At 35.6% G+C, this 27,960-nt stretch overlaps 1 protein-coding gene across 1 annotated transcript; it reads left to right on the top strand.

Annotated features, from left to right (window-relative positions):
• SERINC1 (serine incorporator 1) lies at positions 1-25,979 on the top strand. Its single transcript, XM_054569891.1, has 10 exons — positions 1-144; positions 9,233-9,394; positions 12,040-12,209; positions 18,828-18,907; positions 19,137-19,274; positions 20,687-20,856; positions 20,960-21,050; positions 22,369-22,513; positions 22,627-22,857; positions 24,357-25,979. Exons 1-10 carry the CDS (start codon positions 106-108, stop codon positions 24,490-24,492), a joined length of 1,362 nt encoding a protein of 453 aa, XP_054425866.1. The 5' UTR covers positions 1-105; the 3' UTR covers positions 24,493-25,979.
• The last annotated feature ends 1,981 nt before the right edge of the window (positions 25,980-27,960 follow it).

The following is a 27,960-nucleotide window of genomic DNA, read 5'->3' as shown; positions in this document are numbered from 1 at the left end:
AACTCTGCGCCGGAAGTGGCTCGTAGATCGTAAATAACCTGAAAAAGGCAAGAGAGGCGCTGTCTCCATTTTGTTGGCGTTTGCTGCATCTGCGACGTTTTGGAGATGGGGAGCGTCTTGGGACTGTGCTCCATGGCGAGCTGGGTAAGGTGATTTTGGGCAGCCTTCGGGGTGCTAACTGGAGAGGCGGAAGAGAAAGGGATTTGGTTGGGCTGGGTGAGGACCGACGGGAACGTGGCACCCCACCCAACAGGGAGTGCCTTCTATCCCCATTTTCTCTCTCTTCTCGTCGCTACGACTTAGCCTGGAGGCTCTGATTCTTGCTAAAAGCTGACTCGGTGGCTGTGGGGAGCAGTAGAGATGGGAAGGTGACGCCGATGGAAGAAGTGGAGAAGGGAGCTGGGAGTCTTCCGCCCCGCCCGTCTTTCTTGAAAGCTGCTCCCCGTTCTTCCAGGCCCCCTTTTGTTGTTTTTTTCGTGTCTGCGTAGGCCATCTCTACAGAAGTCTTAGGCCTTTCCTCTGTGAAATACTCCATCACTTCTCATCATCTTTTCCCTGCGACCTTAGACTGCAGCAACTGTCATCCCTGAAGGCATATCGGCCTCTTTGTTCTGTCGCTCAGACTCCATTTAAGTGCCCGTTATTCGGGACAGCCTTGCAGTAATATTGATATAGTAATATGCAGTAATATCGTTTTGGAATAACTAGGCCTATCCTGCGACCGGGTATCTGGAAAAGCTGATCAGCTCTGCAGTATTAAATATTTTGTATCTTTCTTTAAATGTATATATATTTTTATTTGAGAGAGAGGAGAAGGGAGGGGGAAAGAGAAGGCGAGAAACATCCGAGTAAGAGAGAAACAAACTATTGGTTGCCCTCTGTATGGACCCCAGGTGACCGACCCTACAAACCAGACTTGTGCCCTTATCGGAATCGAACCGGCGACCTTTGGGTTCGGGGAGGATGCACAACCAACGGAGCCACACCGACTGGGGCAGTATTTTGTGTCCTTTGACATGATGCGTTCTTGTGTAATCTGAAATTTCATGTTTAATTAGGTGTACTTTGCATTTTGATTAGATGGTGTCAAAGGGAAATCCTTTTTTCATTTTAGTAGCAAGATTTCTTGATTTAGGTGGTGCAGATAAACTTTATTTAAAATAACCACACTCTCCCAAATAAAAGTAGACCAAACATTGACATTATAGTTAATAAAGATATTTGTAATTTTGGTCAAGATTTTGGGATTCAAATCATATTTCTCTAATTAATGAATTCTCAATTCCACGTCTAACAATTGCTTGCCTGACTTCCCACATGATTTCATTATATACATTAGCCAGCATTTTGATTATTTTATATACTTTGCCCTTTTTTCCCCCCAAAAGTTCTTGATATAGCTTGAATTATAAATGTTACATTTTAATAAAATAATCAGTGGAGGTTCTTGCTCCAACTCAGGCTGTTCCCAGTCAGGGAAACTTGGTATATTTTTATCTAAAGAAACTGGAGAATTTGCTTGTACCTATTGATGTTTTATGCAAAAGAGGCATATTTAATGTAATACATAAAATGTACTACAAAATAATAAATGATTATTATAAGATTGTTTTTATTGGGGGGGAGAATGTCATGTCATTTGATTCATAAAGTCAGATTTTGTCCGTTTATAAAGTGGGCATGTTCTTTGTGTATAGGAAAGCTTTAAAAGGAGGGGTACATGTTTTCCATTTTGTTCTCATCTCCAGATCAGTGATGAGCAAACTTTTTTACCTCAAGGACAATTACAGTTAAAGAAATTTTTTAATTTTTTTTTTAAATAGGTATGTGTTCTAAATCAAAGATAATAGCTTTAGTGAACAATATGGGGACAATTATATCCCTATATATGTTTTTAAAACTTAGTTCTCCACCTTTATTGACTACAAAACTGTTATAGAATTGACACTGCCTTTCCAAGGTACATTGGAAAGGTAGTAACAAAGAGGCAGTTTTTTTTTTTTTTTTTTCCTAGTAATTAGGTCTCTGGCAGATAGAGCCTAGGTGACCAGGGTTGTTCGTGGCTCTAGATTTTTGTGGCCAGTCTAGGCATTGATTCTATAATATGCAGTCCAGATAATCTTTTTCCCTTCCCTTCCTGATGCCTTTGTCTCTTTATTCTTGAATTGTTCAATTGTAGTTCAGTTCCACAGCAATTAAAGGGGAATTTGCCTTGTGATATACTAATTCATTTCTTCCATGGTCTTTAACCGTCAGTGTGCTCATTAACGCAGAGGTTTTACTAAATTTAAAATTGTTTCAAATTTTCAATTTGAAAATGATTTTACATCATTAAATTAGACCAGTTAAGGCAGAATTAAATAAACCCATTCTCCCTTTGCTCAAGTTCCTTTGTGCTTATCTTTGTAAAAGTATTTCTTATTAATAAGGCAACTGTACAAAATTTCTCAACTATGGAAAAAGTATAATAGAGAAAAATTATATGTACTACTGTGTAGAGATTGGAGTATTAAATTAATTAATGCTCATATGTGTAGAGATTGGAGTATTATTTATTTATTTATTGCTTGCTTGCTTGCCATGACGGGCCCCAAGAATTAGGTAATTCACAGCCCTTCATTCATGCATGACTCTTTGGTGAAACATCTTGTATCTCCTGCCTAATCCTATAACTATATTACCAACAGTTTATACCTGCTCAGGTGTTTTTCCCCAACCCAATCTCAACAATGTGTTAGTGACTAGAATTGATTTTTTGGATGACTGCACCTTGTATACAATAACTATCGTTTTTTGCCCAAGACATTTAATGTAATTAGTTAATAAGAAAGAGCTAATGGTTACTGACTGCCTGTTTTGGCAAGCCTCTGCTAGATTTATATTTTTTAATATAGTAACTTGTTTTAAACAATTCATAGTTGCTACAGATAGTCAAGCAATGCAGAGTATACAGTTAAAATGTCAAAAAAAATTCCCACCACCCATAACACTCTGTTACAATGCATATATACAAATGGATGAATCAATAAACCAAAAAAAAAAAAATACTTTTTGGGGAATTATAGCATGTATTTTTAAAGATTTTATTTATTTATTTTTAGAGAGGGGAAGGGGAAGGGGGAAAGAGAAGAAGAAAAACATCGATATGTGAGAGAGCTGGATGGGTTGCCTCTTACATGCACCCCAACCGGGACCAGGCCTGCAACCCCTCAACCAGGGCATGTGCCCTGATCTGTAATCGAACTGGCGACTTGACGTGATGCCCAACCGAGTCACATTGGTCATGGCAACATATGTTTTTAAACAAAGCATTAAATCTAATTTTTCCTGAATTTAACAAAAGAAAAAGTAAGGGAATTTCTGAATGGTAAGTAAACATTTCTTCATTAGGAGAGTTTCTTATAAAGATTTTTTTAAGGCAGTGTTTTTATAGCAGAGTTTATAGTAGTCATCTGGGCATGGTTTTGCTTCCTTCAGGGATATTTGGAAATACATTTTTCATTATCATAATCTGAGGTAAGCAGAGCTAATACCTAGTGGGTAGTAGAGGCCAGGGATAATGCCAAACCTGTTACAATGTAGTGGACAGCCCCCAGCAACAAATAATTGTCCCAAAATATCAATATTGCCAGTTCTGTTTTATCCTCTTCATTTGGCCAGGGGAAAAAATGGAATGAAATCTGGGGTTTTAAGCTGCAAAAAGACATTCAGCCAGTCTTATTTTCAGCCTCACTTATGAAGGTATTGCTATCTGGTGGCACCAATTTCTGCTCTTTTTGGAGATTCTGCTGTAAATTTTATTGCTGCTTAATTTTCCCTTTGATGGCTTATGATTCAACTTTCTTATCCTATTAAGTCAATTATTATACTCTGTCTTTCATATGTAATATCCTGTGCTTTTCACCTTTTTAATTTATTTCTTTTAAAAATCCCTTCTTTATTTTACTGGTGTTTCAGAAGGGAACATGAGTAAATTCGTATGTTCAGGCTGCCATCTTTAACCAGAATCCCTTTGTATTATTTTTATCTGTGGCCATTATGTATTATAACCATAATTGCCTCAGGTGCTTAGTCTTTGAACTAAACTAGTCATTGTTAAAGTGTGTTCCTAGACCCAGTATCATCAGCACACTAGGAAACTTACTGGAAACATTGACTAGGGCTCAGCATTGTTTTAATAAGCCCAGCACTTCAGTGGATTCCAAGCTAAAAGCATGCCTTTTTCCATGGCTTCCACCAAATTTTTAAAAATCTTACTGTCATCTCCTAATTAACCAAATTTTGTCATCTAATAGATTTGTCAAAAAGGATTCATGTATGCTGAAATCTCTGAATTCTTTTATATTTAAAAATGTCTGTTACATTCTTGAGAGTCATTATGGACTGATATAATTGTACGGTTGACCCCTGAACACGGGGAGACAGTTAGAGGCATTGACCCCCATGCAGTTGAAAATGTAAGTATGACTTTTGACTCCCTCAAAACTTAACTACCCTAGGTATTTGAAGGGGTGTGAGTCCAGGATCCCTGTGGATACCAAAATCCATGGAGGCTCGCGTCCCTTGTGTAAGATGAGACACATCAGTGCATACAGTCAGCCCTTCATATCCTGCACATTGAAAACAGCGTAATGTATTTATTGGGGGAGAAAATACATGTATAAGTGGACCTACGTAGATCAAACCCAGGCAGTTTAAGGGTCAACTGTATACTCATTTCCTTCAGCTTTGTAGTTATTTGTATGTATTGTGTTCTGTCTTAATACTACCCTGTATCCAACCTCTGCCAAACATCTCACATGTGCATTTGACTTGTTTCTTCTGCCTGGGTAACTGAAGACTTTTTTTAATCTTTGAAATAATTAACCAAATATATCTGACTTTAAGTCATTTATAACTTTTTTCTCCTTTTGGAAAACAGTTTTCTTTTGAAAGTACAGTTTAATTTCTTTAAGGAAGTTTCCCTTGTGTTGTATCTTCACCCTTTCCCTTTGTTTTATTGAGCGGAATCTCTATTTCAAGGATACCAGTTACCTTTATGTTATATTTATTGCCTCTGTTTTCCTTCCACGTTGTTACTTCTATATTCATTTTTGTCATTTTTTAGTTGATAGAATTTAAATAAAGTTCATGTTTTGTATCATACAGTTCTGTGAGTTCTGGCAAATCATGTACTTGCGTAACAATGACAGAATAATTATCTTAAAAAACTCTCTTGTCCCACTTTTTGCACCTCCTGTTTTTTCTTTCTTTAGAGTTCTGCCATTCCAGAATGTCGTATAAATAGAATCATACAATATACAACCCTCTGAGTCTAGCTTCTATTAGTGTAATTTATTTGCAATTCATTCATATTGTTGTACTTTATTTCTTTTTATTGTTGGATATTTCTTTTTATTGTTGCATGGTATTCCACATGCAACATAGTACATCCACATGAGGGGCATTCCTAGATTTTGATGATAAAATAGTTATAAGAATTCCCATAAAAGTTCTTTGTGTGACTACAAGTTATTTTGCTTAGGTAGATATCTAGCAGTGGGATTGCTGAGTCATAAATTAAGCATATGTTTGACTTACAAGATACTCCCAAACTGGTTTCCAATATGGCTATACTATTTTTCATTCCCACCAACAAAGAGAGTTCTACATTCTTGTTAGTACTTAGTATATTTAGTTTATTTGATGTTAGTTATTCTAATATGTGTGTAGTGATAGCTTCCTAATAACTAACGATATTGAGTACTTTTTCATGTGCTTATTTGCTGTCCATATATATTTTTAAAAATATGTTCAAATGTTTGGGCCATTTCTTTAGTTATTTTCTTAATAAGTTTTGATAATTCCTTATATATTACAGATACAAATAAATTTTGAGATAGCTGATTTGCAAATATTATCTTTAAGTCTGTGGCTTATCTTTTCATTTTCTTAATGCTATCTTTTAAAGAAAACTTAATATTGATGAGGCCTGATATATCAGTTTTCATTTATGGGTTACACTTTTCATATTGTATATAAGATATCTTAACTTTGACATATGGTTTGCTTGTGGCTTAAGGTAACTTTCTATTTAAAAAAAAAAAAAATACGGATATTTAGCTGTTCCAGCACTCTATGTCAAAAACATTATCCTTTCTACAGTGATTTGCTTTGAAACTTTATCAAAAATCCCTTTACCATTGAGTAAGTCTATTTTTGAGCTCTGTTCTGTTTATTTGTGTCCATTTTCTGCCCAATCAAACCCTATTTTGATTAAAAGTAACTTTGAAAGTAGCCTAGAATTCAGAGAGTAGGATTATTACAACTTTGTTCTTTTTCAAGGTTTTTTGGGTTATTCTAGTTTCTTTGCCTTTCTATTTAAATTTTAGAAGCAACTGATTTATTTCTACTAAATTCCTTCTGGGATTGTGATAGGAATTGGATTGAATCTCTAGGTCAGTTTGGAAAGAATTGACACCTTAACAGTACTGACTTTTCCAATCAGTGAGCCCAGTTTAATGTGCCTTTTATTTAGGGCTTTGATTTCTTTCATCAGTGTTTTCTAATTTTTATCATTAGGGATCTAGTTTGTTTCCCATGTATTCCATGTCCCCACATATGCATAGCCTCTCTGATTATCAGTGTTATCCACCAGAGTGGTACATTTGTTATAATTAATGAACTTAGACTAATACATCATAATCATCCGTAATCTGTAGTTTACATAGGGTGAACTTTCGGCATTGGACATTCTGTGGGTTTGGGCAGTTGTATAATGACGTGTATGCACCATTATAGGAGCATACACAATAGATTCCTGCTCTAAAAATCTTCCTTGCCACGCCTATTTATCCCTCCACTCACTCCCAACCCCCGATCTTTTTACTGACTCCATAGTTGTGCCTTTTCCAGAAAGTCATACAGTCACAATCATATAGTGTGTAGCCTTTTCAGATAGCATGCCCCCTCCCTTTTTTTTAGCACTAATACGCCATTGTCTGAATGTACATTTCATTTGTCCATTCTCCTACTGAAGGACATCTCAGTTACTTTCAAATATAGGCAATTGTGAATAAAGCTGCTACAAATATAGGTATGGGAGGCTGGTTTTAACAACTGAAAATCAATTAATGTAATCCATCACATCAGCAAGCTTTAAAAATCATATCACATAAGTAGATGCAGAGAACACATTTGACAAAATTCAGTACTTGTTCATGAGAAGAATTCTCAATAAACAAGGAATAGAGGAAACTTCTTCAACTTGATAAAGAATATCAACAAAACCCTTACAGCTAGCGTACTTAGTGGTGAGAGATTCAAAGCTTTCTCACTAAAATCAGGTACAAGGCAAGAATGTTTCCTCTTACCACTTTTCAACATTGTCCTGGAAGTTTCAGCTACTGCAATAAAACAGGAAAAGAAAAAGTGTATAGACTTACAGATGAATTATCATCTATGTAGAAAATACAAAAGAATCAATATAAAAACTGGAACTACTGTATATAGCAAGGTTGCAGAATTCAAGGTTAATATAAAGTAAATCACTTATACCAGCAGTTAAGAAGTGGAAATTGAAATTAAAAACACAATACAATTTGTATTAATACCCCCATAATGAAATACGTATAAATCTAACAAAGTATGTACAAGGTCAGTATGAGGAAAACTACAAAACTGATGAGCGAAGTATGAAGAGACAAATATTTCATGTTCGTAGGTTAATAAGATTCACTATTGTTAAGATGTCAGTTTCTCAATTATGATCTATAGGTTCAGTGCAATTCCAATCATAATCCCAGGAAGTGACTCTGGATATTGAAAAACTGATTTTAAAGTTTATATGGAGATGCAAAATACTCAGAATAGCCAACTCAATACTAAAGAATAAAGTTGGAGAACTGATGCTATCTGACTTCATGAATTAGTTTACTACGTAGAGTAATAGTAGTAATCAAGACAGTGTGGTATTGGTAAAAGAACAGACAGATAGATCAGTGCAAGAGAATGGAGAGCCCAGAAATAGACCCATATAAATACAGTCAACTGATTCTGACAGTTGCAAATTTTACCTTGATTGGTACTGGATATGCTTGTATTTTTAAAAAATATTCTTGGACTTTGTGCTTGGACATGCTAGAGTGACTTGAAGAGAATTTGATCTTCGGTGTTTCCTTTAGTGAGACTGGGGTAACGTTTAGTTTGATGGCTGATTTTTTTTTTTTCCCCCTAGTACTGAGTAATAAATACCCTTCTAGCTCTACTCAATGCCTCATAGATTATAAGGGTTTTTTCACCCTGGCTGATGGGAATAACAACTCCTCCTACCTCCCTATTTCCCTATTTCCTGATAATTTATTGAACTGTACGCATCAGTCAGTGCTCTTCTGAAGGCAAATTGAAGCCTCTGTATATCTCCAGAACTTATTTTGTGTAGTTTTCTTCTAAGATTCTACCCAGTGAAGCTACGTTCACTTCCCTGAACACTCAACTCAGATGGACTGCTGGTCTCAGCCTAGATCACACTCCCTGCACTAGAAACTCCCCAGGCAGAAATTTGGGCCAGTCATAGATGCTCATATTGTTTCCACTTAGAAATTACTGTCCTGCATTACCTATTGTTAATTGCCTGAAAATCATTGTTTCATTTATTTTTTTCTGTTGATTAAGGCAGTAGGGTAAGTCCAGTCACTGTTACTCTGTCTTGGCCTGAGTTTATGTGCAGTTCCGTTAGAGAAAGTTATCTAGTCTCAGTTCACTTACCCTATTTTGCCTAATTCTAGTAGTAATTTTTACTGTTATCACTACCATCATGTCAGAAGAGGGAAAAGATAAGGATACCAATTTACTTCTTTTCCTCAAGAGTATTTGAGAATTTTCAGAATTTTATGAATTCACCAGTGTGATTTCTCGAAGCTAAAGGGCAGGAGGTGGGCTAGTAATCATGAATATTTCTTTTTTTTTTCCCCTAAACACTGATTGCTGCTGGTGATTTTTTTCCCTTTTTTGTTTTAACCGATTTTTATTTATTTTTGTTAATGTAAGGGCAAGCACTTCTGTGTTTGACTTTGCTCCATCTTTACCCAAAAATTACTAAGTTTTATGATTTACAGATAATGTATGTGACCCAATACCTTTCATCCCTTGATAATTACTTTAACTTCAGTTCTTTTTCTTTTATAAATGGATAGAATGTGAATTTTCACTGTATCATTTTAAACTATACTGATTTTTAATGTTCTTTTCTCAGATACCATGTCTGTGTGGCAGTGCCCCGTGTTTGCTGTGCCGATGCTGCCCTAGTGGAAACAACTCCACTGTAACGAGGCTGATCTATGCACTTTTCTTGCTTGTTGGAGTGTGTGTAGCCTGTGTAATGTTAATACCGGGAATGGAAGAACAACTGAATAAGGTTAGTCCTTTTTTGTTTTTGTTTTTTTTTAAAATTGGTAAACCTATAGCGTGTATGTATGAAACTGATTTTTGTGTACTGGAATCAGTAATCTACAAATATGATAATATGTAATCCCAATTTTAATAGCTCATCTCTTAGGAAAGACTGACATTATAAGCTTGTAAAATTCTGTGATTGTGGTACAGAAAATGTGCTATGGTAATAAGAGGAAGCAATTCTAAACAAGTAAATGTCAGTTTTAGTGGGTCTCGTGGAAAAGGGGGCATTCTAAGAATGAGTAGAACTTTTTTATCCAGGGATTGAAAAATCGGAAGCCAAATGAGAATAAAGAGCTTTTCTGAGCAGAGTATGTTTGCTTTAGAAAGTGATCTGTTAGTTAGGATGGAAGTCAAGCAGTTATGCGTGGAAGCTGTTGCAGTGATATAATATAGAGGGCCTGAAATAGGCTTTGACTGCAGAAGTGACTGAGTCTGGATTTAAATATTGGCAGTGATAGGATTATAAATAATAATTGGGAAAAAACTGTTGCTGTTAACCCAGGGGTGGGGGGAAAGTAAAGAAAGGGTATTTTATTTTAAAAATTTTTAGGCAGTTAGGTTTAAAAAAAATATATGAGGAAAATACAATTTTACTATAGTTTATAATATTTCGATTTGGGGGTACTGAACTACCTATGTGTGAAAGAGAGAATCCAGCAGAAATTAGAAAACATGTATGTGTGTGTAACTTTAAAAAGACGGGGCTGGTAAAAAAAAAAACAAAAAAAAAAACCGAAACTTATAAACAAACAGTGAAAAAAGAATCAAGAGAATGTACTGTTGTGCAGACTTTAGGAAAAGACTTTTGGACAATCAATCCATGACTAGTGAGTGTCTTGAAAAGGCAGCTGCTTTAGAGCGCTGGGGCTAGAGGGGAGTGGGGGGGGGATAGCTGGCCATGAGGAGATGTAGCCCGTGGGTGTAAACAGCTGATTTGAGTTGTTTCAGTAAGATGGTGGTCTTAGCTGGAGACAGTTAAGGAAAAGATTTTTTAGAATAGAGAGGTTTAATCATTTGTCTTTTGAGAGTAGTCCCAGATAAGTGATCTCATCTGTGTGTGTGTGAGGGTGATATGCAGGGGGCGGGGAGAGGTGATTAAGAGAAGGGGCATCGAGGTTGGCTGTCTTCCAAGGCTAGGTGAGTGATAATAGGAAAGTTGAGATTGACAGTATTTGTCAGAGAAGCTCCACTGTAAAGCAGAGAGTTGTCTGCTTGGGGTTGGCCTTGGGGTGAGGAGCAGTGGTGAAAGTTTGGAAGATTTGATGATTATCATGCTCCGTTGATGTTATTCCAAGTCCTTGGTATAAGCAAAAAGCATCCCAAGAGATGGTGATAGGGTTTTGTCATGGATCCAGTTGACCATGGTTTTAAGAGTTTAGTTGGTGGATATTAGTTCTTATCACCAAATATTTCCACCCCTCTTGCTTTCTGAACATCATCAGAGATTTTTATTTCCTAGAGTGCTTGTGATATGTAGGGTCATGTCCCTTGTGCTGGTCAGAGCTGTGAGTGGACGTGATACACTTCAGCCTCTACTTGCTGATGCAAAGTCTCTCTTCTCTATCACAACCTGTTCATCATTAGGGATGGTGGTTTCTCCAATAGTCTGGATTCCTGAGTTGGCTACTCAGGACCAATGATGCACATGTACACGAGCAAGAAATATACCTTGTGTTTTAAGCTGTTATTTTGTGATTACTGTACCAGCTTAACCTGACACATAGATGGCTGAACTAACTTAATGATGGAAATTCGCCAGGCATTGTGCTGCTCCAAGGGAGTGGGATAATTAAAGGTGCTAGTGAGTACATGTTGCCAAGTGATTATGGGTAAGTATATATTTCCATAAGGTTTAAACTGGGTCAGAAATGTAGGATAGGATTTATCTGAGGCCAAGAAAGGGCTTATTGTCTCTGTAGAAACTAGCAAAAGGGAATGGCGCCTTCTTAGCTTAAATGTAATTTTAAGTTCTCATACATACAAATAGCGTACATAGCTCTGACACCTACTCCCATTCATTTCACTTAAAGATATTTTTTGTATTCTGATTCCAGTGTGACTTTCTGAAATGATCATCAGTCTTTTTCAAGATTGTAAGTTAAAAAATAAAATCACTCCCAGTGATTGTTAATCTAAATTTCATTATCAGAAATAACACTTGTAGAATAAAATCCCAAAAAACTCCATGAATTTTAAGTAGCATTGGTTCTGAAAAAGCTGTCATTGTCCTCTTTAAGGTTCAAAAACTGACGTAGTTACTCTACAACTCTAAACTTTTACTGATTGTGTTTTCCTCCTCTGATATAGGTAATTCAGCATATCACAGTAGAATGCAAGTTATAAAAAATTTAGACTTAGTCTGCAAGTCAAAATAAGTATTTTCTTTAGCATTTGGATTTGTAGTTTTGTCATGTGCTCATGGAAAGTAAAAAGAGAATTAAACTGCTGTTTATGAAAATGTTCCAGACTTACCTTGATTATATATTCAGCATAAACTAAAAAGCACATTTTAATTTTATAAATCTTAAACTACTTGATTACACAGATTTTTTTTTTTTTTACTTAAAAAATTCTAGTTCACGAATTCTTCTTTCGTTATATTAGATTCCTGGATTTTGTGAGAATGAGAAAGGTGTCGTCCCCTGTAATATTCTGGTTGGCTACAAAGCTGTATACCGTTTGTGCTTTGGCTTGGCTATGTTCTATCTTCTCCTCTCTCTGCTGATGATCAAAGTGAAGAGCAGCAGTGACCCTAGAGCTGCAGTGCACAACGGGTAAGTCCTTGAATGCAACCTTGCTGCCTAATGGTGGGCACGCAGTCTGAGAAACGCACTGTAGGATGATTTTGTCATCGTGCAGACATCGCGGAGTGTTCTTACCCAAACCTAGATGGTGTAGCCTGCTACACACCTAGGCTGTATGACATAGCCTGTTTTTCCTGGGCAGTAAACCTGTACAGCATGTTATTGTAGTGAATAAGCAGTTGAAACATGGTGTTATGTATTTTGTGTATGTAAACATATCTAAACATTAAAACAATACAGTAAAAATTGCTATAAAAGATAAAAAATGGTGTAGCGTGGAGGGCACTTAATGGAGGTTAGCTTGCAGGATTGGAAGTTGCTCCAGATGAGTCAGGGAGTGAGTGATGAGTGAATGTGAAGGTCTAGGACAGCACTGTAGATAGACTTTATAAACACTGTACACTTAGGCTACACTGAATATATAAAACAACATGAGATCAAATAAAAAACAAGAGATGATGATGTAATCAAAAGATGTGGTAAACACGAGATATATGAGGCTGCTGCCAGCATACAGGAAACCTTTTTCAAATAAGTAGAGAGGAGTACGCTTTAAAATAGTAATAAAAAGTATAATATACCCTGAAACTAATGTAATACTTTATGTCAACTACAGCTGAAAAACAAATTTTGAGAAGTATAGTAAATACATAAACCAGTAACAGTTTACCAGCATTATCAAGTTTATGTATTGTGTTTCTTTAAACCAGCATCACCAAAACACACTAGGACACTATGTCAGCTACATTGTTACTAGGTGATGGGACTTTTTTGGCTTCATTATGATTTTACGGGCCCACTGTTAGATAGGTGGTTGGTCTGTTGTTGACCAAAATGTTATGTGGTGCATGACTGTAAACTTCAATGTAAAAGTCTGGGTAGCCTCTTCTCAGTAATTCTGAATCTGTCTAAATAAACATTAAAGGAAAAAAGGTTACACAGTTTGCAAAATTATTTTGTTATTCATGGATGATAAGGTAAGAAAGTCCTCTTGTGTCTACTTGAGAATGTCAGACTTTGGAAATGTAAATGTTAAATATAAGCCATTGGGTCATTTATTGGTATAATCTCTGATACATAATGTTTTATATTTTCATCCTAAAAAGGGGATCTGCCACATTTGTGACCAGTAATAAAGAGCTTATTCCTTTTTCTCTTCTTAACTTTTCATAGTCCAGCCTAAATACATAAAATAGAACTTTGTTTCCTAGACAAACAATTCAGCCACAATGAAAATAAACAGGGTTACTAATTATTTTTCTCCATGTTTGGTTGTACTGGACAACCTAGAAGGAAACATCGTGGTCCTTTTTGGTTAATCTCTCTTAAGATGGAGCACCATTTCTGATACTCTGTTTGAAAATGTTAAATTTTATCTTTTTTTTCCCCCCATAAATTTTAAAAAAAAAGTTGAATATCTGCTATTCCTTACTTATTAACATATGCTACCAAAATCAGGAAGAATGAACCAGTGAAATATAAATAGTTATAAAAAATGTGCTGACAGGTTTTTATTTTATTTTATCTATGGTCATTGGTTTTACTTTATTTTTTTAGGACTCTAATAGCCATCTTTATTAAAAGTTTTTATTTTTTTCAATCCTCACTTAAGGATATATTTATTAATTTTAGAGAGAGGAAGGTTAGGGAGAAGAGAGAGAGAGAAACATTGATGTGAGAGAAACATTGACTGGTTGCTTTCTATACGCGCCCTGTCCAGGGATCAAACCTGCAGCCTAGGTATGTGCCCCTACTGGGGATTGAACCCACAACCTTTTGGTGTATGGGATGATGCTCCAACCTATAGAGCCGTGTGGCCATGGCTTAAATGGGTTTTTGAACATCTCTCAAAATGCATTACAGAATGACAGTCTCAACCATTCCTGTACTTTGCAAGGTAGCATGCACACAGCACCCCTACAGCCATCTTTGTTACTAGTGCTTTTTTAAAAACTGAGATAGAATTGATACATGGCATTGCACAGGTTTAAGGGGCACAGAGTGTTAATTTTATATGTTTATATACTGCACTGTATTAAACATCAAAACACTGGCCAACACCTCTGTTACCACATGTCATAATTCTTTTGTGTGTGTAATGGAGACAATTAAAATCCAGTCTTTTAACAACTTTGAAGTCTAACACAGCTAACACAGTGTTGTTGCCTATACTCACTATGCTGTGCATTAGATCTCCAGGACTGACTTACTGGTTACAAGTTTGTACCCTTAAACAACTCAACAGTTCCCCGCCCCAGGCCCTGCTAACCACCGTTCTGTTCTTTTGTTACAAGTTCAGTTTTTTTAGATTCTATATTAGTGATATACAGTATATGTTTCTTTTTGTCTGACTTATCTTTCTTGGCATATAATACCCTCAAGGGTCCCTCCATGTTGTTGCAGATGGCAAGATTTCTTTCTTTCCCATGGCTATATAATATTCTTTTGTGTGTATATTACAATTTATCATTCATCCATTGACAGTCACTTAGGTCCTTTTCATCTCTTCCCTATTGTAAATAATGCTTCAGTAAACACGGGAGTGCAGGTATCTTTCTGGCATCCTGTTTTTATTTCCTTTGGATACACACCTAGAAATAAGTCATAGGATAATTCTATTTTTAATTTTTTGAGGAACCTTCATACTCTGTGCCATAGTGACCGGACTATTTCACATCACAATAAACAGTGACTGGGTTCCCTTTTTATCACACTCTAGCCAGCACGTTATTTCTTGCCTTGATGCTGGCCATTCTTACAGGTGTGAGGTGGAATCTTATAATGGTTTTGATTCACATTTCCCTGATGATTAGTGATATTGCACATCTTTTCATATACCGGTTGGCTATTTGTATTCTCTGGGAAAAAGTTTGTCCATTCTTTAATCAGATTGTTTGTCTATTGAGTTGTATGAATTCTTTATATACATTGGACGTTCACACCTTATCCAGTATATGTTTTGCAGTTATTTTCTCCTGTTCTGTAGGTTGCCTTTTCATTTGGGGGGGGGGTGTGGGGGGTGTGGTGGGTGTGTGTGTGTGTGTGTGTGTGTGTGTTTTGTTTTTTTGTTTGTTTTGTTTTTTTGCTGTGCCAGAGCTTTTTAGTTTAATGTAGTCCCACTTGTTTGATTTTACTTTTGTCGCTGTGCTTTTGGTGTCTCATACAAAGACTCATTGCCAAGATTAATGTCCAGGAGCTTCTTCCTTGTTTTCTTCTTTTTAGTATTAGTATCTTCTTAGTATTCTTTTATGGTCTTTGGTCTTAGGTTTAAGTCTTTACTCATTTCTAGTTAATTATTGTGAGTAATGTAAGATAAGAGTCCAGTTTCATTTTTCTGCACATGACTATCCAGTTTTCCCAAGATTGTCTGTTAAAGATCTTATATATTGAAGGCATAGTTCTACACTCTCTATTCTGATCCATTGGTCTGTGTGTCTGTTTTTACACCAGTACCATGTTTTAATTGCCGTAGCTTTGTACTATAGTTTGGAATCAGTAACTGTGATACCTCTAGCTTTGTTCTTCCTTCTCATGATTGCTTTAGTTATTTGGCATATTTTGTGGTTTTACACAAATTTTAGGACTGTTTTTTCTATTTCTGTGAAAAATACCATTGAAATTTTTATAAAGATTACATCAGGTCTAGAGATGACTTTAGATACTATGGACATTTTAACAATATTAAATCTTCAGAACCATGAACAACAGATATATTTCCATTTGTGTCTTCAGTTTCTTTCATCATAGTCTTGTAGTTTTCATTGTACAGCTCTTTCACTTTCTTGGCTGAATTTATTCCTAAGTATTTTATTCGTTTTGATGATATTGTGAATTGAGATTGTTTTTCAAATTTATTTTTTCAGATATTTTGTTATTAGTGTATAGAAACTAAACTAACTTCTGTAAGGTGATTTTACATCCTGTATCTTTACTGAATTCGTTAACTAGTTCCTAAAGGTTTTTGGTTGAGTCCTTAGGATTTTCTATATACAAAAATCATATATGCAGATAAAAACAATTTTACTTTTTTTCCTTTCCAGTTTGGCTGCTTTTCATTTCTTTGTTTCACCTAATTGCTTATTGCTAGAACTTCTACTACTATGTTGAATAAAAGTGGTGACAGTGGGAACCCTTGTCTTGTTCCTGATTGTGGAAGAAAAGCTTTTGTACTGTTACCTTTGAGTTTGATAGTAGTAGTGGGGTTTTTGTACATGGCCTTTATTATATTGAAATATATTCCTTTTCTTCCCAGTTTGTTGAGCGTTTTCATCATGAAAGGATATCGTATTTTGTGAATTTGCTTTGCTAGCATTTTGTTGAGAATTTTTGTGTCTACATTCATCAGGGAAATTAGTCTACAGTTTTCTTTTTATCAGGCCAGAGCAGCAGGCAGGGGCTGACCTGGCCAGGCCTGGAGGCTGCGGTGAGTTGGTCGTGGCCTCTGTGTTGAGGTGTTTCCCTTGTGTCACTGGGGCTCCACGGAGCCGAAGGAAGTCTGGACCCTGACCGCCAAGGGGCTCGTGGACCCGCACACACCATGCAGGTGGATGCCACCACAGCGGCCCTGGATGTCCTAGGGGAAGAGCGCTTCACCCTTTCCCTTCCACCTTTGATGCATCTTCCACCTCTGATGCAGAATTTGATGCTGCGGTTGGATATTTAGAGGACATTATCATGGATGGCGAGTTCCAGTTATTACAGAAAAATTTTATGGACAAGTGCTACCAGGAGTCTGAAGACACAGAAGAGAATAAACTTACCTACATGCCTGTTTTTAACCAATACATTTCTTTGGTAGAAAAGTATGTTGAAGAAGAGCTGCTACAGTGGATTCCTGGATTTAACATGGCGGCTTTCACAACTTTACAGCACCATAAAGGTGAAGTGGCTGGTGACGTATTTGATATGCTACGGACGTATACCGATTTTTGGGCTTTTAAAGAAATGTTTCTGGACTATGTAGCAGAAAAAAATAAGGCTGGGAACTAAACTTAAGCAGTGGTTTAGTGGTGACTTATTGTGTGAATCCTCTTTTTTGCTTGCTTCCCAGCACAGTCTGTGATGCTAGGTCCCATCTGCTAGGAGGGGCTTCAGCTAATGACGGAAGAATACATCTTGGAAAAACTGGATCTGTTCTGCAACTCTTTGTTAATTAATGTTAAGTATTGATGGGTCAAAAAATTACCTGACCTTCCTGGGACTTGTTTCTCCTGAAAAACCTTATGTGTTCAGGAGCACTGATACTCTTCCCCAAATAGACACCTCTCTCTGGCTTTTAAGTCCAGCTCTTCGGGAGCAAGCCCACATCTGGCATATTCTACCTGAGGGGCTTTCCCCAGCATACATGTTGGTGGGTCAACACCCACTATCACCAGCCCTCTGTCCTTGCAGGCTTTGCACCAGTCTTTTTGTGCACTCAGAAGTTTTTACATGCATTCAATTTTAACTGTTTTCACTGGGATTTTTGACTGTTTGGGACTGTTTATCTGCCTGTTACTCAAGCAGATGCCTGTCTTGAGATGTCTGGAGCTCCTATTTTCACAGCTAGTCTTGGTTGGAAATCAACTGAGAAGGGATGGATGTTCTTCACCTAAAAACTATAATGTGAAAATTGGTTCCTAGTCTTATGTCTGTAGTCTTTGTATCACCATGTATTCTGCTGGTCCTGTTGTTGTAGGCTGTTTATAGAAATCTCTTTTAAGCATTTTTGAAAAAATATTTTTATAGATGAAAATTCAGGCTACCCTACTGGATATGACCTTGGAACTCCTATGATTACCCTTTTAAAGATCCAAGTATTATGTGCTGTGTGCATTTTAGTTGACAGCGCTATGAAGACAAAAATGCTCTTTTTATTGTGACACTCCTAGTTTACTGGGCACCAATGAATATGTGCTTATGCATGAAGTAAAATAACAGGTAGCCTTTTCTTATAGCATCTTAGGTGTTTGTGCAGGTTTGCTTAAAACCCTTTTTTAATTAGTTTCATAAATCAGTCCTTGAGGTTTTCTGTTGGGGTATGGGCTATGCAAATCTTTCTGTCAGAATCTTCTTACCAAGATAGTGTCCCACTGGTCTAGCTCAGCATGAGTAGAGATAACAAAAGTAACAAGCAGTTCTACTGGTCATCTGTCTGCTTTGATTTAGTATATTGTCTTAAGTAAAAATAAGAGTGTGTACTGACTTCTCACTTGGCTGTTCTAGTTTTAAAGGATGAGCTATAAACTGTATGTTTTCTGTACTGATAATAATGCTTATTACTTTTGTACTGTGAATTTTAAAAAAATCTATATAGCTGTACAGTGCACCTTACATTTTCATGTATTATTGCACTCATTATATAAGTTCGTGAAATGGAACTGATATTTTCAATTAATTATAATGAATTTAATGAAAAAAATGACTTAAAATTGTCCTTAAACAATTTACGTAGTAGGCTTCACATCTCATTTTCAGAGTATCATCAGAAAAAAATTGAACAATCACATAAACTAGCTGTTCTTTGAGATGCTTTTAAAAGATTTTATATGATACTATTTGTTAAATGAATGTTTATTAATAAAAAAATCACATCTCTTACTGTTTTAGATTCTGGTTCTTTAAATTTGCTGCCGCAGTAGCAATTATTATTGGGGCATTCTTCATTCCAGAAGGAACTTTTACAACTGGTAAGAAATCTTTTGTTTTTTTAAATTTTGTGATGTATTTTTTTTCTTTTAAAGAAACTGAAAAAAATTACCTGGAACTGTAATTCTACTTGTTTCTTTTGTTTTCTCACAGTTGGCAAAATCAAAACATTTATGTACAATTTGAGTTTTCCTTTTGTGTATTGTGATTGTGAAAATAAAATAACAAAAAATGCACTCATTGGTTTTTTGTTTTTTTTTTTCCTTTTAGTGTGGTTTTATGTAGGTATGGCAGGTGCCTTTTGCTTCATCCTCATACAGCTAGTCTTACTTATTGATTTTGCCCACTCATGGAATGAATCATGGGTTGAAAAAATGGAAGAAGGAAATTCAAGATGTTGGTATGCAGGTACGTTTTTGTGTTACAGATTATCCTCATGATAGTTGAATTTTGAAGATGAGAGCAGATATGTAGACTGTAGGGAAATCATTTTTATGGGGTTAATTTCCTATGAAGAGGTTTGTGTATATCAGTAACACTAAAAGAATTCTTACTGTATTGTAATTAATGTTTATTAATAATGATGAACTTAAGTCCTGTAAAACATGAAAATTCAGGTACAGCAGGTAACAAAAATGAGGGAAGCAAGCCAGGTTTTACATATATAACTTTATATTCAATCCTTATGAAAATAGAGATTCTGATGAATTGGAGGGTATGAAGGCCCTATTTAAGGAGCATAGCTACTGCTCATTTCCATCTGGTAGTTGCCCTGTGGAAATGGGAACCCCAGTGTTACCTATTTCTCTCCCTCTTTTTTTTTAAAAGAAGCCATAAATCTAGATTTTTATGTGAAATAATATGAGTTGCAGCTAAAAAAATATTTTATATCACAGTGAAAGCTAAACCCAACATATCTACTAGCCTAATACTTCCCTCACACGAGTAGTGTGAATCTTAGATCTCAATGGAGGTCAAAGGAGAGTATGGTATTCAAAGAAATAAGCCTTAGTCATTTGGAAAATTCACTTATGTAAAATACTTCAGTCTTTCATGCAAAGTCTAATGTAAGAATTTTTGTTTTGCTCTCTTCTGTGTCCCCAGGGCCTGGGACTTTGTAGGCATTTAAATATTTGTTGGATGGTCCCTTGTCCTTGAAGCACATGTACATAAATATATGTATATTGAGCACACATAAGCACAGAAACGAAAACACATTGTGTATGTTGAAATTTAGATAGAAGAAACTTAGGTTACTTTACTACATACAATAATAATGACTTACTCTTTCATGACAAATAATTTGTAAAGAGTTTAGGAAAAGCATTGATTTTGGAGCTTAGCAATGAAAATAATTTTGTTTCAAATGCCTTTATTTATAACTAAACAGTTACGGATCTTTAAAAACCTTAATATTCCCCTTCTAGTTCTTTTTTTAAAATTAAATCTTTATTGTATTTTTTCCATTACCATATAGTCCCCTTATATTTCCCCTTATTTTCCTGTAATTTGAAAATACTGGTTAGCATATGTTAATGTTTTATAAACTCTAATATAGTCACTACCATTAATAACAATCATATTAGTGTGTTACTAACTTGAAAACATAATAATTGTGAGCTAGGTTTAAGGACAATAAAATTCTTTTGTTATAAAGTTGAGAATTAATATTTTCCCTGCTTTTATAGCCTACATACTACTGACAATGTCAGTTGCTTACATATATTTTTAGTAAAACAAGATTATTTTTAAATAAGGCCTATGCGCAATTTCTAATATTTGTGATAAAATCTAATTGTCCAATTATATTTCTTTCACAGCTTTGTTATCAGCTACAGCTCTGAATTATCTGCTGTCTTTAGTTGCTATCGTCCTGTTCTTTGTTTACTATACTCATCCAGCCAGTTGTTCAGAAAATAAAGCATTCATCAGTGTCAACATGCTCCTCTGCCTTGGTGCTTCTATCATGTCTATACTGCCAAAAATCCAAGTATGCTCTTTATATCATTAGTTTATTGAAGCTTCTATTTTTCTGAGTTTTCCTAAATCTTGAAAGATGTTAGAATATTTATCTCCATTGCTTATTTTTCTAGGAATCACAGCCAAGATCTGGTTTGTTACAGTCTTCTGTAATTACAGTCTACACAATGTATTTGACATGGTCTGCTATGACCAATGAACCAGGTATGTTTTATGTTTTGTTTGCTTGGGCTTATTTCTTTTTAATCAGTCCTGCAATTTTCTTTTTTTTCAGAGGTAGTCATTTTGTGAAATGAATCTATTTAAAAATTAAGACAGACAAATATCCTATTATTTAACTCATCTGTGGAATATAAAAAATAAAAGAAGAACAAATTCATAAAGACAAAACAGATTGGTGGTTACCAGAGGGCAAGGTGTTCTTAGAGGGGAGGGCAGAACAGGTAAAGGGGGTCAACTGGTAGCAGAAGGCAATCGTATTCCTAGAAGAATAAATAATATGGAAATAATAACATTTCCATGTTTGCTCTATATTTCTTATTTCTTCACTAACTTTTAAGAAATTATATGAAAATTATACCTAATTTTCACAATGCATATGATAAATTGTACAAAGAAATAAAAGTGGTTCCAATACTTAATTGATTCAATTGTAGACAGTAGTTTGTGTTTGTTTTACTGAAGTTATTTTTGTGACTCCCTTGCAAGTGAATTGGGGCTTTTGTAATGAATCTCTTTGTATGTCAGTTACACCACATTTCATTGGAATACAATCCAACATCATTTGAAGTGGAACAAATTGGTTGAGGAATTACTATTTTTTGAAAAGGAACCAAATCTTTTCTTTAAAATAATTTTATGTTAGCTGAGTCTCAGTTTATTGAATTTGCAAACTCTGGGTGCTTTATCACTAGTTGGAGAATGGGTTTTTTTGTTCGTTTAGTATATTAGAGAAAGATTTCATTATTAATTTCATCTAGGTAAATGGTTAGAAAAAATTATTAGTAATTTGATTTTGAGATGTCCTTATCTGAATGGCTTTAAGGTAAGAACCATTTTTCATTAATAAGATAGTGATTGACATATCTGGCTTTGTAGGAAAAAGAAATACATTTTGGAAATTTTACTAATTACTTTACCATGCCTGCTTCAGTTCTTTCTTAGAAGAGTTAAGAAACTGAATAAGCATCAGGTCATTATGGCTTATTTGGCTGTTTCCATAAAGTATTTGCTAGAATTCTAATTGGTATGTGTAAGGTCTCTTGCATTTATAGCAATGTATTTTGACAAATTGATAAACTTCGTAATGTCACTAGTCACTATTGGAATGTCACAATATATAGTAAAAAGCCGGTGCATTTTGGTTTAGAACACCTGAGTTTTATTCTTAAGTTGGCAAATAGAAGTATACTCTAAAGTATAATAAATCTTATAAAGAGTTAAAAAGAACTACAGTTAAACCTTGAAAAATAAATTTTTATTTTATTCTAACAGTTTAATTTGACCTTAATTTACATTACAGAAACAAATTGCAACCCAAGTCTACTAAGCATAATTGGGTACAACACAACAAGAACCGTCCCAAAGGAGGGGCAGTCTGTCCAGTGGTGGCATGCCCAAGGAATCATAGGGCTAATCCTCTTTTTATTGTGTGTGTTCTATTCAAGGTAAGAACAATTACAGATTTTTTTTTTTTTTAAACAAGAAGTCTTAGATATTCGTTTGTAAATAATTTTTTAATGCCCCTTTCCTTCTCTCTTTCTGAACCATTTTCATTCAGCATCCGTACTTCAAACAATAGTCAGGTTAATAAGCTGACCCTAACAAGTGATGAATCAACATTAATAGAAGACGGCGGAGCCAGAAGTGATGGATCACTTGAGGATGGAGATGATGTTCACCGAGCTGTGGATAATGAAAGGGATGGTGTCACTTACAGTTATTCCTTCTTTCACTTCATGCTTTTCCTGGCTTCCCTTTATATCATGATGACCCTTACCAACTGGTACAGGTACCTATTTTATGAAAACTTTGCATGTGGAAATTCTGATAGCTTTTTCTTAATTCCATTGCAAAACATGGTGTGAAGTATTTTTTAATCCTTTCATGTATTTTAAAATTTATAGCTAAATGTATAGTGAGGTCAGTGAGTGAAATGCAGGTTTTACTTGCATGCTTTTACAGTAACAAACATTGAACTATTTCTAAATCTCGGAGGGGTTAAACACAGTATTCATGGAAATAACATTTCTTACAGAAATTCATTTTGATAGTTGAACAGTTTATTTTTCCTTATTTTTTAAATTCTGAAACCAATTCCAAGTAAAACACAGTAAAAGATACCTCTTCTGTTTTGTTCAGACTTTGTCATTAAGGCTTTAAAATTGAAGGGTGAAGACATTAATGTAGGTGGATCCTTAGAATACTTTAAAGCTAATTTGTGCTTTTGAAAAGAAAATATTTATTTTTAGAGAGGGTAAGGGAGGGGAAACAGAGGGAGCGAAACATCAGTGTGTTGGTCGCCTCTCGCGTGCTCCCTACTGGCACCTGGCCCGCAACCCTGGCATGTGCCCTGACTAGAATTGAACCTTTGGTTCATAGGCCGCCACTCAGTCCACTGAGCCACACCATCCAGGGAAAAATTTATGTTTTTAATCACTTGCGAAACTAATTCACACATCTTTTTCTAATAAGAGGAAGGTAACAATTTATATTATTTTGGTTTTGAAAATTCTAATTCTGCCAATTAATGAAAGAGTTGATTTTTGAGATTCAAGGTGAACTGTATATTTTGGGCAGTTCTGTTTTTAATAATTTTTAATGCATAGTATCTTTAACTGGTAATAAGACTTTAAATACCAGTAAAAGATTTTGAAAAAATTATCTCTGCCTCATTCAGAGCAGCCTTTACTGGCATTTATTACTGAAAAATAAACAGTTTTAAAAATTCCTACAATGCAACATATTAAGCTGTAAGAATCCACATACTTCTCAATTAATTCACAGCTTTGGCTTTCAGGTAGTAAGTGTTAAGACTTTAGACCAAAAATATATTTGGTATGTGTTCTTAACACAAAAATCAGCTAAATTTGGGATGTAGTTCCTTCCTAGTCTTAAATCTGAGACAGGAATAGGGGATAGAACAGATACTTTGAACAGATTTATATTCTTTATAAAGAATAGAAGTGATGAGTCTTTTGTGTTTATAACATCTTATCCAGAGCTCATGCTCTATTTCTCTGCTATTTCATAGCTACTAAGCTAGAAAAACACAAAAAGCCTCTGAGTATTTAAAACAGCTTTTAGATACCTATGTCTTTTACTCCTTTAGAGAAAGTTACTGATGTTTACCTTCACATTAGTCATTAAAATTAGTATGGAAAGCAAGGCAACAGATTAGTCTGCCACAGTGTTACTACAAACTGTATACAAAGAACACTCCTGGAGTAATGGAGTAGCTTGAGGGCTGATCATTCAATACCTCCCCTTTTGGTTTTCTTTACATTTCAGGTATGAGCCTTCTCATGAGATGAAAAGTCAGTGGACAGCTGTCTGGGTGAAAATCTCTTCTAGTTGGATCGGCATCGTACTGTATGTTTGGACACTGGTGGCACCACTTGTTCTTACAAATCGTGATTTTGACTGAATAGGGCTTCTGGCATGATGAAAGTCCCAATGTAATCATTGCTTATTTGAAATTAACAGTATTTCCAACTTTTGTAAAGTTGTGTATGTTTGTGCTTCCCATGAAACTTCTCCAGTGTTCTGGCATGAATTAGATTTTACTGCTTGCCATTTTGTTTTTCATTATATTCTTGCCAAGCACATTGATAGGTGTGTTAGAATGAATCACAGAGGTTTTTATGAGTATGGTGGTGAGTTAGGAAAAGTGGACATTGTTAGGTTAATCCTGTTCTGTACCTGTGAAAATAATAGTGAAAACAAGACTACTTGACAGTTTGATTTTTAAATTGTGTTAGCACTTAAGCTTACAAGTGTAAAAGGAAGTGTATGGCTGCCTTTTGATACACTTGCTGCCTTTCCCTGCAGGAGGCTGCAAAGAACATGGCTATTTAAAAATTGTTTAAGCAAGTCACTTAAGTGACTATTGTCTGAAAAGTCTTTTTAGGTTTTTCCCTTGATATAAAGATAGGAAACTTGTACATACAGTGTTTGGTGGACAGTAGTGTGAATTATGGGGAAACTGAGGCAGAGACTTCAGGGAAACTCAGATTGGTGATGGGTACTAAATTGAATACTCAGTTAGGTTTTAATCTTCCCTGAGTAGGGATGGCCTTCCATAGCAACATAGCTTTGTTTTGGTCATTATAAACACATGTAAAAGCATGGGTTCAGTGGAGATGTAAGGAACTCTGAAGGATTTACACAAAGTTTTTGAAAAGAATAATCATGAATTAGAAGGAAGTTGTTGAAAACCACTTTGAAATCAAAGGTGGTAGACTTTGGACAGGACAGCAAGAAACTGCAAAATAGTAGGCTTCAGTTGATACTTAGACAAAATCTAGTCCAATCCTACCATTTTAAAAAAGAAGCAACTGAAGCACAGATTTAAACAGCTCAGGTCGCTAATTAGTGGAAAAGCTAAGAAGGCCTAAGTCTGCCGAAAAGAACTGACATTCTCTCTGGCATTCAAAACTAATTTCTATTAAAAATACATGTGTAATAGATTTTACACCTGAGTCGTGGTAGATAATTTATGTGTTGTGGATTGTTGGTGTCAACACAATTCCTTAAAATGTTGGTTTGCCTCCTACCTGTAAACTGAAGCCATGAGAATGATGGAATGCTGCAGAATAAACTCCTGCTTACAGCACGCTATACAGTTCAAAGGATGTTCCAAATGCTTTTGTATCTGCTGCCATCTAATTAAAATATATAGATTATTATAATCTTAAAAATGCAGTATCTAACAGCTTAGAAACTCTTAGTTACTTGTGTCATTAGTGTCTTAATCTTACCCCCTCAAAAAACCTTTGTTTGCTTCTTTCAAGATATTTATTAATTTAAATGCAGTGTAACAATACAGCTTAATTCCCCAGCCTTATTCTGTATTGATGTGTTCCATTATTTGAATGATTGTATTCTATCTCTAAATAAATGAATTCAGAGAAAGTGTGCTATGTATTAATTCTTTATCAACTCAAATTTAGGTGGCTGAAATAATCAGACCTATTTTCTTGTATATAAAAGAACCTGGACTAGAGGGTTAATTAACCAACCATTTTCTGTCCTGAAAAATTGAATTGTTTTAAAGGTGATAATTTACCCTTTTGGTCCTCTGAAAGTAACCCCTTAAGTTAGATCTCTCAAAGGTAATTAAGATGGCGTCATACTTTTAAAGAACCTTGTAGTATACCAGTTTAGTTTGGGGATACTACTAACTATGAAAAGGAATGAACTATTGGTACAACTTGAATGGATCTCCAGGGCAACTATTTTCCAGAGCAACAGTAGCATTTCACATTCACACCATTGATGTATGAGCAGTTTGGTTTCTTTCTGATCACTTTTTTTTTCTTTTAGCCATCCTATAGAAAAGTGATCTCATTGGTGGTTTTAATTTGCTTTTCCCAAATGGCTAATGTCGAGTGTCTTTTCATGTGCATATTTGCCATCTATATGATCTCTTTGGTGAGATGTCTATTCATGTTTTTTGGCCATTTTCTCATCGGATTTATTTGTTTTGAGAGTTCATATATCCTAGATACTTGTCCTTTATCAAATATGTAGTTGCAAATATTTTCTCCCAGTCTATAGCTCTGTTTTTCCATCCTCTTAACAGGGCCTTTTGCAGATCGAAAGTGTGTAATTTTGATTAGATTCAATTTACCAATTTTTTAAAGACCCTAAATATCTCAATTATGTCTTGCTGTCCTATGTTCGACTTGTATTTGGCCAGTGTTAATAAACCTTTTAGTACTGTCCTGTGAAATCCGAAATGCATCCCCATTTATTGAGCAAAAGCTGTTCCATTCCTTAACCCTTGATTTTCTAACACAGAGCATAGAGTTTCTGTTCATTTTTTAGTTCACGTATTAGAACCAACAGGATATACATTGGCAATGGCTTACCAGTTACAGGGCTGACAAGTCCAAAATCCGTCGCTGGCAGATACAGACACGTAAGACTGATGCCTGTAAGGCAGTGATGCATGGGCCGCATGGGTTTTTGAAACAGCGTGGGAGGTACTGTGGAACCTTTGGGCTCATGGATATGTTCCTTTTGACATTCCAATCAGTACTAAGTCAAGGTTAACAGTGAAAAGTCAGGTTGATAGCATGTACCTTTGATACACGAGGGGGACGCCAAAAAAACTGGAATTTGAGTTGTATATTCTTAAATGTTTAAACTTCAGTCACCTTCAAAGTACTTTCCATTTGATGCAATACACATATTGGCTTTTTTTTTTCATTGCTTAAAACAGTTTCTGAACTTGTTGATTTTGATGCCTTTTAGTGCTTCTACCATTTTTTGTTTCACCTCTTCCACATTAGCAAAATGTTTCTCCTGTAGGACTTTTTTAATCAGGGAAACAAAAAGAGTTGCTGAGGTGAGATCGGGTGAATACAGAGGTCAGGGCATGGGGGTCATGTTTTCGGTCAAAAACTGCTGATAGCACAGTGTGGGCAGGGGTGCTTATAGATCACCTATCACAGAATGGGCAAACACACTGGAGAGTCTTCAAAAACACTTCACTGAAGCTGAATGCAGCCTCTCACCTGCTACAGATGAGTTCCTAGAACACTAGCAGGGAAGCCCTGTACTATAGTGGGCCCACCCTCCAGAAGATAATTCCATTTTTGGGCGGGTCCCCCCTTGTATGCTGAAAATAGCACTTCACCTCTGTGGTCTTTCCCAAACCCATAACCCCGGTCTAATCACGGAAAAAGCATCAGGTAACACCCAATTGAGGACACAAGATATCAAGCCAGTATTCCTCAAAACTATCAAGGTCTAGCTTATTTGTATTGTAGTCTTGCCAACTCCTTAAAATGTGTTGATCTGCTTTAAAGGCCTGATATGCAACGTGTTCTCAAAATTTCATGTATGCCTGAAACAAAAGTCTAGGTGCTAATTCTTAAATGTAGCAGTC

This window comes from Pteronotus mesoamericanus, unplaced genomic scaffold, assembly GCF_021234165.1.
Source record: "Pteronotus mesoamericanus isolate MK-2021 breed Mesoamerican mustached bat unplaced genomic scaffold, CSHL_Meso_final contig_20, whole genome shotgun sequence".
Taxonomy (NCBI): domain Eukaryota; kingdom Metazoa; phylum Chordata; class Mammalia; order Chiroptera; family Mormoopidae; genus Pteronotus; species Pteronotus mesoamericanus.
The sequence above is the reverse complement of the archived record's forward strand: the minus strand, read 5'-3'. Positions and strand labels throughout refer to the sequence as shown.

Excerpts from the sequence above, each read along its gene's own strand:
- SERINC1 (XM_054569891.1), top strand. The coding sequence starts at position 106 with ATGGGGAGCGTCTTGGGACTGTGCTCCATGGCGAGCTGG. Across the intron at positions 12,210-18,827 it reads AGAGCTGCAGTGCACAACGG|ATTCTGGTTCTTTAAATTTG; the intron begins GTAAGTCCTTGA and ends TTACTGTTTTAG. Across the intron at positions 22,514-22,626 it reads TTGTGTGTGTTCTATTCAAG|CATCCGTACTTCAAACAATA; the intron begins GTAAGAACAATT and ends ATTTTCATTCAG.